This window comes from Rattus norvegicus, chromosome 9, assembly GCF_021556685.1.
Source record: "Rattus norvegicus strain SHRSP/BbbUtx chromosome 9, alternate assembly SHRSP_T2T, whole genome shotgun sequence".
Taxonomy (NCBI): Eukaryota; Metazoa; Chordata; class Mammalia; order Rodentia; family Muridae; genus Rattus; species Rattus norvegicus.
In genome coordinates this window covers 37863422-37876357 of record NC_141542.1, presented here as the reverse complement: position 1 = coordinate 37876357, position 12936 = coordinate 37863422, and the positions used below count along the sequence as shown (strand labels likewise).

The following is a 12936-nucleotide window of genomic DNA, read 5'->3' as shown; positions in this document are numbered from 1 at the left end:
GAGACCTTCATTTCTTGTTATTGTTTCACTTGGCTGTCTGTGGTGTGGGGTTGTGAAATGAAATGCTAAATATCATTCAAAATTAAGTTGAAAAGTGGGGTTACTTGGAAAAAAACATGTAACACATCATAAAATGGTGAAATGTACGAAATCTAGGGAAAGAAAACTATGTACTAAGAGTAGTTTTACGTCATGTGTGCTCCGGTAGAACTATGAGTTTTGAGAGTTAAGACAAGGACTAAAGTTGAAAATGTAACAGCAAGACTTGACAAGGCACCATTTAGAGACACTGGCAGAAATCATTGTGGGATGGAGCAGAAGACGAGGAAGAATGGATCCACCATTGCCTTGAACTAAACAGACCGTATAGAACACAATCTACAGGCATCTACTAGTACGAGGAAGACACGATGAATACATGAAAACAACAGGAGATGACTTCCTAGAAGCACAGATCAGAAAATAGAAAGCTCTCATCCATAAAGGCCCTAACTAATAAGAAGCCAGGGTACCCTAGATGCACAGAACGCATGAAACTCAAGGATGACCAAAATGCGAATGCTTCACTCCTTCTTTAAAAGGGGAACAAGAATACCCTTGGGAGGGAATAGGGAGGCAATGTTTAGAACAGAGGCAGAAGGAATGCCCATTCAGAGCCTGCCCCACATGTGACCCATACATATACAGCCACCCAATTAGACAAGATGGATGAAGCAAAGAAGTGCAGACTGACAGGAACCGGATGTAGATCTCTCCTGAGAGACATAGCCAGAATACAGCAAATACATAGGCGAATGCCAGCAGCAAACCACTGAACTGAGAACGGGACCCCCGCTGAAGGAATCGGAGAAAGGACTGGAAGAGCTTGAAGGGGCTTGAGACGCCATATGAACAACAATGCCAAGCAACCAGAGCTTCCAGGGACTAAGCCACTACCTAAAGACTATGCATGGACTGACCCTGGACTCTAACCTCATAGGTAGCAATGAATGGCCTAGTAAGAGCACCAGTGGAAGGGGAAGCCCTTGGTCCTGCTAAGACTGAACCCCCAGTGAATGTGATTGTTGGGGGGAGGGCAGTAATGGGGGGAGGATGGGTAGGGGAATACCCATATAGAAGGGGAAGGGAATGTTGGTCCGGGAATAACAGTAGAGATGTAAATAAAGAATACTCAAGTTAGTAAAGATGAAAAAAAAAAAGAAGCCAGGGTATCTCCAACAGACAGGATAACAAAAGCCCTAACTTCAGCTATGTACTCCCTGGTGGGATTTCTTCGGCAGTTATCTTTTTAATTTTTAAGGTTCCTTTATCATTTTCATATATATATACATATATATAACATCATTATATATAATCATATATACATATACATATATATTCTGTGTGTATGTGAATGTATGTATATTTGTGTATGTAAGTCCACATACCTATTTAGTTTGAGCATAGTGCCCAGAGGAGGTTGTTAGAGGTTTTTGTTATAGATAAATGGATATTAAGGAGATTGTGTGTAGGGGGGTGGGGGGGACCACTCTCTTCAAGGCAATGGGGAGGAGGATGGCATAAAGGACTGTTGGATAAGGGACTGGGAGAGGAGGGAACATTTGGAATGTAAATAAATAAAACCATTAAATAAAAAAAGATTGATCATAGCATTATATAGTCCTGATGGTACAGAAAGAAAATTAAGTTAATAAAAAACATGGGTCTAGAAGCTTGTTAGAATCTAAAATCCAAAGAACATGGAGTTCTAATGACAGAAGAAGAAGGGTGCTTCAACTCAAGAAAAAAGAGAATGTGTGTGTGTGTGTGTGTGTGTGTGTGTGCGCACGCGTACGCGTGTATGTGTGTGTATGTACGTATGTATGTATGTGTGTATATACACACACATATATATATATGGACTATAATATATACATATGTTTCACACATATATGAATAAATCAATTCATTCTATATTTATATTTATTCTATATAATGTATTCTGTATTTATAGTATATATATTCCCATTTAAATCTCTCTGGAATATATGAGTGGGGTTATTATCAACATTTTATTTAACTGGAGTCACAAAAGTCAAAGAAGTGTCACAAAGCTAGAAGTTCTTATGGCTGAATATTTCCCAGTGCATCTAATTCCACTGCTTATGTTCTAAAACTTAGAAATTTTAAAAGCTAGCATTTCCTAGAATCATTCTCACAGAGGAATGTTTTAATGAAATTGTATTTTAAAAGTGTAAGTATCATAGAATACTGGTTTTCTGTGTTATATAGCTGTTTTCTTCAAATTGAAACATTCTCTCTTGGAAGGAGGAGGAAGATTCATAAAATTCGGAAAGTTTGCCAGGCAGGGAATATCATACCTGTAATTCTGGTAAGCAACCAGTGAGGCAGGATCATCATGAATTCAAGGCCAGCCTCAGTTATATAGTGAGTTCTTGGCTGCAGAATGAGAGTTTGTACTAAATCATTATCTAGAAAGTTCATGAGTCTCAGGGTACTCCTGGGATGTGAAAGCATCATGGGGGCCATTTTGCAGGGTTACTTTAGAGATAGTAATTGCTAGAAGAGACTGTTAGCTGAAGCTTCCTGGTTTCCCCTAAGAAACTCTAGTAAGGGGGTGTGTGCTTTAATTAGTTGTCAACCCACACTGGGAAGGCTTTTCAGTGATAGCCCACTTTGAGTCACCCTTGTTGCTGTTCTACCTGTGGTCTTGTAAGTGACCATAAGTACTTCACTGGTTATACAGCTAGATATGGGTTGACTCTTACTTGGTCTCTCACTGGTACCCTGAGTGGGGTGCATAAACATTTGTTCATGTATTTCTAGGAGAACATATAATACATGAATCTCCTTTCTCTTCAAACTTAATAAGAGAACTTGACACATAAACCTTGTCTGTACACGGTTGATTCATTTTATAAGTACAGTCCACGAGGAAACCTCCAGGAAAGTCGTTCTCTCTCATTTAGCAAACTTGTTTTCTGTTCCTGCTCACTCAGCCAATGTAGAGCCAGTGAGATTCCTTGAAGAATCTTCTTCTTTTTTTTAATTTTTTTTATTAACTTGAGTATTTCTTATATACATTTCGAGTGTTATTCCCTTTCCCGGTTTCTGGGCAAACATCCCCCTCCCCCCTCCCCTTCTTTATGGGTGTTCCCCTCCCCATCCTCCCCCCTTTGTCGCCCTCCCCACAACAATCTAGTTCACTGGGGGTTCAGTCTTAGCAGGACCCAGGGCTTCCCCTTCCACTGGTGCTCTTACTAGGATATTCATTGCTAGCTATGAGGTCAGAGTCCAGGGTCAGTCCATGTATAGTCTTTAGGTAGTGGCTTAGTCCCTGGAAGCTCTGGTTGCTTGGCATTGTTGTACATATGGCATCTCAAGCCCCTTCAAGCTCTTCCAGTTCTTTCTCTGATTCCTTCAACGGGGGTCCTATTCTCAGTTCAGTGGTTTGCTGCTGGCATTCGCCTCTGTATTTGCTGTATTCTGGCTGTGTCTCTCAGGAGCGATCTACATCTGGTTCCTGTCGGCCTGCACTTCTTTGCTTCATCCATCTTGTCTAATTGGGTGGCTGTATATGTATGGGCCACATGTGGGGCAGGCTCTGAATGGGTGTTCCTTCTGTGTCTGTTTTAATCTTTGCATCTCTATTCCCTGCCAAGGGTATTCTTGTTCCCCTTTTAAAGAAGGAGTGAAGCATTCACATTTTGATCATCCGTCTTGAGTTTCATTTGTTCTAGGCATCTGGGTAATTCAAGCATTTGGGCTAATAGCCACTTATCAATGAGTGCATACCATGTGTGTTTTTCTGTGATTGGGTTACCTCACTCAGGATGATATTTTCCAGTTCCAACCATTTGCTACGAATTTCATAAAGTCATTGTTTTTGATAGCTGAGTAATAATCCATTGTGTAGATGTACCACAATTTCTGTATCCATTCCTCTGTTGAAGGGCATCTGGGTTCTTTCCAGCTTCCAGATATTATAAATAAGGCTGCGATGAACATAGTGGAGCACGTGTCTTTGGTATATGTTGGGGCATCTTTTGGGTATATGCCCAAGAGAGGTATAGCTGGATCCTCAGGCAGTTCAATGTCCAATTTTCTGAGGAACCTCCAGACTGATTTCCAGAATGGTTGTACAGTCTGCAATCCCACCAACAATGGAGGAGTGTTCCTCTTTCTCCACATCCTCGCCAGCATCTGCTGTCACCTGAGTTTTTGATCTTAGCCATTCTCACTGGTGTGAGGTGAAATCTCAGGGTTGTTTTGATTTGCATTTCCCTTATGACTAAAGATGTTGAACATTTCTTTAGGTGTTTCTCAGCCATTCGGCATTCCTCAGCTGTGAATTCTTTGTTTAGCTCTGAACCCCATTTTTAATAGGGTTATTTGTCTCCCTGCGGTCTAACTTCTTGAGTTCTTTGTATATTTTGGATATAAGCCTTCTTACTGTATGTTATTTGTAAACTTACCTTCTCGTTACTCCTCACTGGACTTGGTTATATTTGAAACCTTTGGAGAGAAAGATGAACCAAATGGTCATTTTGTAATTAGAGTAAGTCACAACAGACTGCATAAAGCTGAAGAGTTTGTTCTTAAACAATTCTGCCCATCGTATGTATGCACAGCCCATGGCTTAGGCAGCCATAGGCACATGTTCTCTGAAACTAAGTGGTTAGTCTTCTAGCTAATCTTAAGGTATTTGTATTTCATTCTATCTGTTCATAGACTTTTAAGTAGACAAATACTAGATCTGGCCTGAGCTTTGATCTGATGGAAAATGATTGCTTTTGCCGAGTTGGAGGCCAGAGAAGATGGCAAAGATCTTTAAGAGATGATAGCAATATTTTAGTTTTTCAGGGAACACCTGATATTGTCTTAGATAATGTGGTGTGGTGTGGTGTGTGTGTGTGTGTGTGTGTGTGTGTGTGTGTGTGTGCGTGTGTGTATGTGTGATAGAGAGACAGTGAGAGAGAGAGGTGGGTGTAGGGAGGGAAGGGGAAAGGAAGGTGGGAGAGAGAGAGAGAGAGAGAGAGAGAGAGAGAGAGAGAGAGAGAAAGAGAGCGAGCGAGAGAGCGCGCACTAACTGTTGGTGAGAGGGGAATGAGACAGGAAGCATGCTAATATTGCCCCTAAGTACCAGGAAGCAGAGAGAATATTATGAAAACTCTTTTGTAAATTTTATTTGTTTGCTTTCTGATTAATCATATCATTCTCTCCTTCTCTCTCTCTCACACTTTCTCCCTCTCTCAGACATTACACAGGCTTTATTCTGTCTCTTTGCCTTAAAACCCTGTTTTTCAAATGTTTGTTTTTAGCTGACAAGTAAAACCATTGAATGTTTAATGTGTTTGGAATCGTGTTTTGAAACCTGTATGTCATGCAAAGACTAAATAGAGTAAATTAGCATATGAGGTATCTCATCTCACATGCTTTCGTTGTTGCTGGTGGTGGTGGTGAGAACGGAGTGAAGTCTGTGTTCTCAGCAGCTTTTGAGTAAGATGTTCGCCCAAATCAGCATGACCTAACATGTGTTCCCTGAACTTTTTACTCCTCTCTGCAATCCACACTTTAGGCTTTGCACATAAATGAGATCAGATGGTGTTTCTGGCTGTTTCACTCCTTCACGTAGCATAACGTCAATCTATGCTGTTCAGATGGCAGCGCTTCCTTCTGTTTGAGGCCTCGACCCTCTTCTACTGTGCGTATGTGTCTCCTTTCTCTTCCTTTTTACAAATTAATGAGCTTATTTATTTGCATCCCAAATGCTGAACTCTCCCAGGTCCTCCTTCACAAGGTTCTTCCCCTCTCCCCTTCCCCTTCACCTCTGAGAGGGTACCCCACCCTGTATCCCCCTCACCACGGGGTATCAAGTCTCTACAGGATTAGGTACATCCTCTGCCACTAAGGCTTGACAAGGCAGCCCTCTGCTACACATATTAGTGGACAGGTCCCTGTAGTAGATAGGGAACTTAATGAGCACAGAGGTGCAAGTGTCCTTTAAATCACGGATTTCACTTTCTATAGGTATTCCTGATGGGATTGCTATGATAGTCCTTTTTAATTTTCAAGGTTCCTCCATCCTTTTACATACATACAAATATATATATATATATATATATATATATTCAAATATAACATTATAACACATTTTTATATGTGTGTATGTGAATGTGCATATATATGTGATATACATGTGATATATATATATATATATATATATATATATATATATATATATATTTAATTGGAGCACAATGCCCAGAGGAGGGTAGTAGAGGTCCTGCTTTGTCACTCTCCATCTATTCCTTTAAGTCAGTGTCTCTGAACTGAACTGGAAGCTCTGGAAGTCAGGAAGTCCCAGCTGTACCCCTACTTTAACCTCCCTTGGAGTTGGAGGTAACAGGCATGCGCGAGACACCTGACTTATCACGTGGGGTCTGAACTCTGGTCTCAATGGCCGAGACATACCTCTAGCCCCTCTATCCTATTTTCTACAATAGCTACACCAATTTGAATCTGCCTTCCTCTGCCTTCTTATCCTTCTTGTTTAATGCTTCTTTTTTTTATAACAGCTGTTTTAGCGGGCTTGGATTGGTTCGAGTAGTTTATGATTATGGTCTGTCATGTACAAAGAACTCACTTACTAAAGAGCAAATAACCATTCATTACTTTATTGTGTACCCAGGACTTAGACCTTTAATCTGAACAGCACGATAGATAATATCTGCTCTGTTGGTTCTTGCGCTTTGCAGATATCATATGCTTGGAATACCTTTTTTTCTCTCTTCCAAGCACTATGCGCAAGGCCTTCTGTGGCAATCTTAGTACTTTCAAACTCAGACAAGAAGGGTTTCAGATGTATATCATTACATCTTTGCAGATTCAACCATTATGTCTTAATTTAGCACTCAATGCCTTCATCAGCAAAACCATTATAACATTAGCTTACAGTGTAAAATTCTAATCTTACATTATAAAATATATCTAGAAAATAATTTAAGACCTAACACATTAATATAAATGCTAATGTTTCTGTATACCTTTGGCTTAGCATTTGCTGATGGCCACATCTTGCATAGCCACAAAACATTGGTGTGGTTCTCAATACATGGTATTAAGCTATTTAACTTGGGTGTGCTCTGTCTGTGTAAGAGAGAGGAAATATTGTTATTGGTTTGGTATAATCTGTAGCATCTGATAAAAGCATAGGAGGTATCTAATTCATATCTGCTCCTTGAATTTATCTGTAGAAGTTAGAACATGTTAGCCCAACTGTATATTTTCCAATATATTAGAATTTTGCCTCAAGTTAAAGTTAACTTAATTTACATATGATTCAAAATTTATTACTTCCATAACTCTGTTTCTGTATCAGAGTATAGAGTTGGTAGCTCTTTTCCCACTTTCTAACAATTATTGATCTTACGTGCAAGCCCTTAAACTCGTAGTAGAGCACTATGTCCTAACCTCATATGAACAACTCTTCCACAGAGGTCAAGGACTTGACTTTTATAATAAGGGGAAAGAATACTCTGCAAAGAGAAAGGCTTGATATAAGCTTATAATTTACTAAATGTATAACTTTGGTAACTTACCCTCTTGAGTCATAGTTTCTTCTCCTGTAATTATGAGAGTAATAGTGCCTAGCTAATCTAACAATTATACAAATTAAATGAATGTAAATTTTTAATGAACGTAAAGTTTTTTAAGCTCAATTTCTGACACAAAGTCAGCCTGGAGACAGGCAATCTAGCTCCCGTCAGAGATGTGAAATGAATATTTCTTGGTGGATTTTGGACTGGTGCTAATCCAGAGCCCCACTTCTGTCCCCACACTCTTGCACTTCTCCTTTTTGACATCAATTTTTTTTAATACTTAAGAATAGCTTCTTGCCTAGGAAGCGCAAGGCCCTGGGTTCGGTCCCCAGCTCCGGAAAAAAAGAACAAAAAAAAAAAAAAAAAAAGAATAGCTTCTCCCTCTGCTATAGGCTGCCCATAATCTCAGAGGGATTGTACTTTAGGCAGGTTCACAATCTGAGGGTTCATTCCATCCGGAGAGGGATTTATACAAACATATGTAGCCTGTGCTGAGCTTCTCACTAGAACAGCTAATGAGAATAACTGATGGGGCACAGTACAGGGAAGAATAGAGTTTCAGAAGATGAACGCTTTCCCAGTATGAGGGAGAAGGAGGTCCGATAGGCAAATAATATACCGTAGTTTCTCAAGATACTTACACCTCACTATGGAACGCAGTTTCTCCAGCAGCCTATATACCTCTGAAAATTCCCATTGCACTCCAGCGGCATGGATGAAAAGTGTTAACACAGGAATTAGGAGTGGAATTTTCACTCCTATGTTTGTAGCATTCAGAGTCTGTGGCTACTCCTGATTCTTGAGGGAACTTGTGTATTTTGAGACTGGTTAAACAAATCTACTTTCATTATGAGTCTCCATTCGTGTCTAGCTTTATTCACTGAAATTATAGGTGTACGCATAAGAAAGTTTGATGCATAGTTGAAAAACTGTTAAATTAAACTTACAAAATACTTGTTCTTTATCATCTGATTGGTGTTCTCTGGACAGGCAAGCATATTTTCCCTAAACAATGTCAAATATTAATGCAGAAATAAAGGGGATGGTGTAGATAATTTTTTCAGATATTAAAAACAATATTTTTAAGGAGCCTTCAACTTTTATAATTTAAGTTTCATCCTTTTTATTTGAAACTAGTTGATTGGTAAACTTTTTGGTATATTTTCTCAGGGAACAGGAATGCTCTTTTCTGTAACATGAACCTCATTAGCGTTATACAGAAGACTAGAATACAGTTAATGCTTCTCATCCTCAAGTCATTAAATTATGATTTTTTTTAGATGGTGTTAAGTTAGTGATCAAGGTGGCAAACTGAAGCTGAAACTACCACATGAGCAGCAAGCCCAGCCCTTCACTTGCCTTTAAAAATAACATTTGCTCTATTCTGCTAATGAATGAATCTTCTATGATATCATTGCCAATGAAGGCACAGCTAAGACTCCCCAAGAATCTATCATACCTGTCACTTATTGGTGGCCCTGTCAATGTATGCTTAGTGTCTGATGTCTTATCCAGCCCCCATTGCATGGAGGAACATTTACAGGGAGTAGAGAATGTGTTGTCAGTGAGTTTGGGGAGTTGACTAAAGTGACAGTTAAATTGGTGTTAGGTGAAAGGTTGCAGAGTGAACTGGCAGTGTGGAAATCAATAAAGATTGTGGATGGAGGGAAAAAAATCAGTCATATTAATGAAGAAAAAGTTACAGAGAAATGACAGATTGAAGAGAAAATTAATTTACTGTGAGTCTAAGGAAATCTTCAAAGCTCCCATGGATTCATTGAGAGATTAAAGCACAACGCTTAGAATAGTACACGGGGATAATACATACCTAGTACTCCACACAATGCAGTTTGGAGTCGGGGTGTTATATGAACATTTGACTTCTTCATTGATACAAAGGGAAAAATGAAGTAGCTTTTTGAGGCAGCACAGAAGGAACTAGAATTCTAAAGACTCATAATTGTATCTGTCTGACCAAGATATTAACCTTTGTGTATATATTGTCCCCAAATGGTAAATGCATCTTCAGAAAACATGAAAAGGGATCCCTTTGGAAATAGCTTTATTATTCAAGTTGTTTCTCAGGGAAGAAAGGAGACAGCTCTTAGGAAAAGCACATGAAGATATGATTATTAAACTCTGCCAAATTACTGGGATTGCAAGCAGCCTCCTGCCTCCACCTCCCTGGGGATTAAAGGTGTGTACCATCACACTTAGCATATTGTTTACATTCAAACTAAAAATGTGGTTTCTGGGTATCAAATTAAGGCTTTCATGCTTGCAAATCAAAAACTTTGTGAACTCAGTATTTCCTCGGTATACAAGGGTCAATGTTCAACCAAAGCTTTTTTTTTTTCTCGTGTTTGTTGTGTTCCCTTTAAGTTTCCATGGTGAAGTACGCTGACTCTGATGTGGGCTATACTTTCTCTTGGGTTACTTGATGATCTCTGTTGTTTTATGAGTATATCTGACATCTGTTTTCTGAGTTTACAGGATTATAGTACATAATGCAGTGGATTGGCAGCCCCATGACAAAATCGTCCTCAGCTCTTCTTCTTATGAGCCTCATGAGGCAGAGGTCCTCACTGTGAAGGAAGTCAAGGACCATCACATCAGGATCTATGAACGTCTAAAACACAGGCACATTGGTATGGCTGTGATTTAGTACACGCTTCATAGTTGCACCATGAACAGACTGCTTAGGAGCCAGGCACATTGCACTTGATTGACTTTAAGGAGTGGAAGGAGGCTATCTGATTGCTGCCCTGCACTTGTCTTAGAAACTTTTCTTGGATTTTCTTCTCTTCGCCTCCATTCTGCTCACTTCCTTCTCCCCCACTTCCCTCCCTCCCTTCCTTCCTCCCTTTCTTTTCTTCCTTCTTTCCTTCCTTTTTCTTCTTTCCTGCCTTCCTTTCTTCCTTCTTCCCTCCCTCTCTCCCTTCTTCCTTTCCTCTCTCCCTCCCTCTCATCCTTTTCTTTTACTTTTTCCTTCCTTCCTTCCTTTCTTCCTTCTTCGCTCCCTCTCTCCCTTCTTCCTTTCCTCTCTCCCTCATCCTTTCTTTTACTTTTCTCCTTCCTTCCTTCCTTCCTTCGTTCCTTCCTTCCTCCCTCCCTCTCTCCCTCCCTTCCTTCTTTCCTTTATGTTGTTTTTTCTTCCTTCTGCCTTTTATTGTGTGCATGAGCTAGGGTCTGACTAAGCACTCCAAACTCGCAACTCAAATTAATTCTCCTACCTCAGCTCTCCAGTGCTGGGATTATAGGCCTATAGATTCCACATGGTTTTATGCCTGGCTTACTTTTAATTTTTATTTTATTTATTTATTGGCTTCAGCTGTCCTGGAACTTGCTATGTGTCTAAGGCTGGCCTCAAGTTGAAGAGCTCTACCTGCCTCTGCCTCCCTGGTGCTGGGATTAAAGGTGTGTGGCATCACACTTAGCATATTGTTAACTTCCAAAATAATATTTAGATATTTTAGGAGATATCCTATCATTCATAATGGCAAGTCTAAGAAGAGAGTTAAAAATCTTTACAATAGATCATTTGTGGGTAAGAACAAAGCTCTTCGATAATAAGCATTTAGTTTATTTCATGGCACATTGAATCCTACAGTACCTTGGAATACAATGGATAGTATAAATAACAACTTCATTTAATTTAGAAATGTATTCTTATTTACACAAAATACAGTTTATATGTATGTTATCTACTAAGATGACCAAGAAAACCACAAAAAACCCAACAGCTCAGATATTTTTTTCACAAAGACAGGTTAGTGTTGGGGCTGCAGAGATGGCTCAGAGGTAAAGAGCATTGGCCGCTTGTCTTAGCATTTCTATTCCTGCATAAACATCTTGACCAAGAAGTAAGTTGGGAAGGAAACGATTTATTCAGCTTACATTTCCACATTGCTGATCATCATCAAAGGAAGTCAGGACAGGAACTCAAGCAGGTCAAGAAGCAGGAGCTGATGCAGAGGCCATGGAGGAATGTTTTTTACTGGCTTGCTTCCTCTGTCTTGCTCTGCTTGCTCTCCTTTAGAACCCAGGACTAGCAGCTCAAGAGTGGCAACACCCACAATGGACTGTGCTCCCCCCCCCCAATTTTGCTCACTAATTGAGAAAACACCTCAATAAGCTGGATCTTATAGAGGCTTTTCCTCAAGTGAGCTCCTTTCTCTGTGATAACTCCAGCTTGTGTCAAGGTGACACATAAAACTTGCCAGTACACTGCTCTTCCAGAAGTCCACAGTTCAATACCCAGTAACAACATGTTGGCTCACAAACATCTATAATATGGTCTTCTTTCTGGTATGCAGGTATACATGCAGATAGAGCACTCATATACATAAAATAAATTCATTAATTAAAAAGTCCAGGTAGATAGTGTATAGAAATAAGTCATTAAGGAAAACCAGTCTCCTGTATTATGAAAAAAATAAGCTTAACTCAGGACATATTACTAATGAATGTGCAAAATAGATGGGCCAGAGACTTGTGTTTTTATCTGATATGTGAGAGGAGAATGTAAGTGGTCGCCAAGACTGTCTGAAGTTATTTCTGAGTCATAGCTTCAGAGCTAATGCCTCCTCTTCCCTTCTGTTATTGCTGAGATGGGGTTTTTCTCTTGAATTTCTAGAATCCATTCATTCTGCTGCCTCAGCCTCTAGTATGAGACTGTAAGCATTTATCACCATGTCGAGCTTGATTTTTTTTTGTTTTTGTTTAAAAAGCATAGCATAGAAAAGAGAAATCTTTACTAACCCTGTCCAGTTAAAGTCATCCTGAAATATCAGTGGAAATAGGAGTACAAGGCTCCTCCTTCCCCTCTGCTTCAGGTAGATGGAAGAAGTCTCATCAAGGGAGGGAGTTTCTGTGCTTAGCATCACCTTTTTTCATTTCCTTCACCTTCTAACATTGCTCTTCATGCTCTACCTCAGCCTCTTCTGAACCAGGATTCTTTACTTCCACAATGGAGATTTATGGAGAATGTACAGCCAAATGTCACATCCTGACATTGATGCATGGAAGGAAGAAGATTGGGACCCTATGAACTGGACAAATCTCTGAACCATTGGCCTATCCTGGTACCCAGAGTTATTGAAAAAACAGAAAGAATTATTGCTCACACATTCTCTTTGATCCCAAAGAGGGACAAGGGAACAGGTTTTTCATTCTCAGCTGACATCTGTGGAGTGTGCCTGGAGGAAAAACTGGCTTTTGTGTTGGGAGGACTTCTAGCAGGAAGGGAAAATGTTACTTGTGAGATACACTGCGTCCTCAGATGGCAATTTCCAAGACAGACAGTTAACGGTTGTTCCCTCTGGTTCCTATTTCT

The 12936-nt window shown here is 39.8% G+C and overlaps 1 protein-coding gene across 1 annotated transcript in view; it reads left to right on the top strand.

Annotated features, from left to right (window-relative positions):
- Pkhd1 (PKHD1 ciliary IPT domain containing fibrocystin/polyductin) overlaps nt 1–12936 on the top strand; it is a 490001-nt gene that overhangs the window by 326394 nt on the left and 150671 nt on the right. Inside the window, exon 56 of the mRNA XM_087568149.1 lies at nt 10095–10249. Within this exon, the coding sequence (XP_087424275.1) occupies nt 10095–10249 (155 nt within the window). The remainder of the gene's footprint in view (nt 1–10094; nt 10250–12936) is intronic.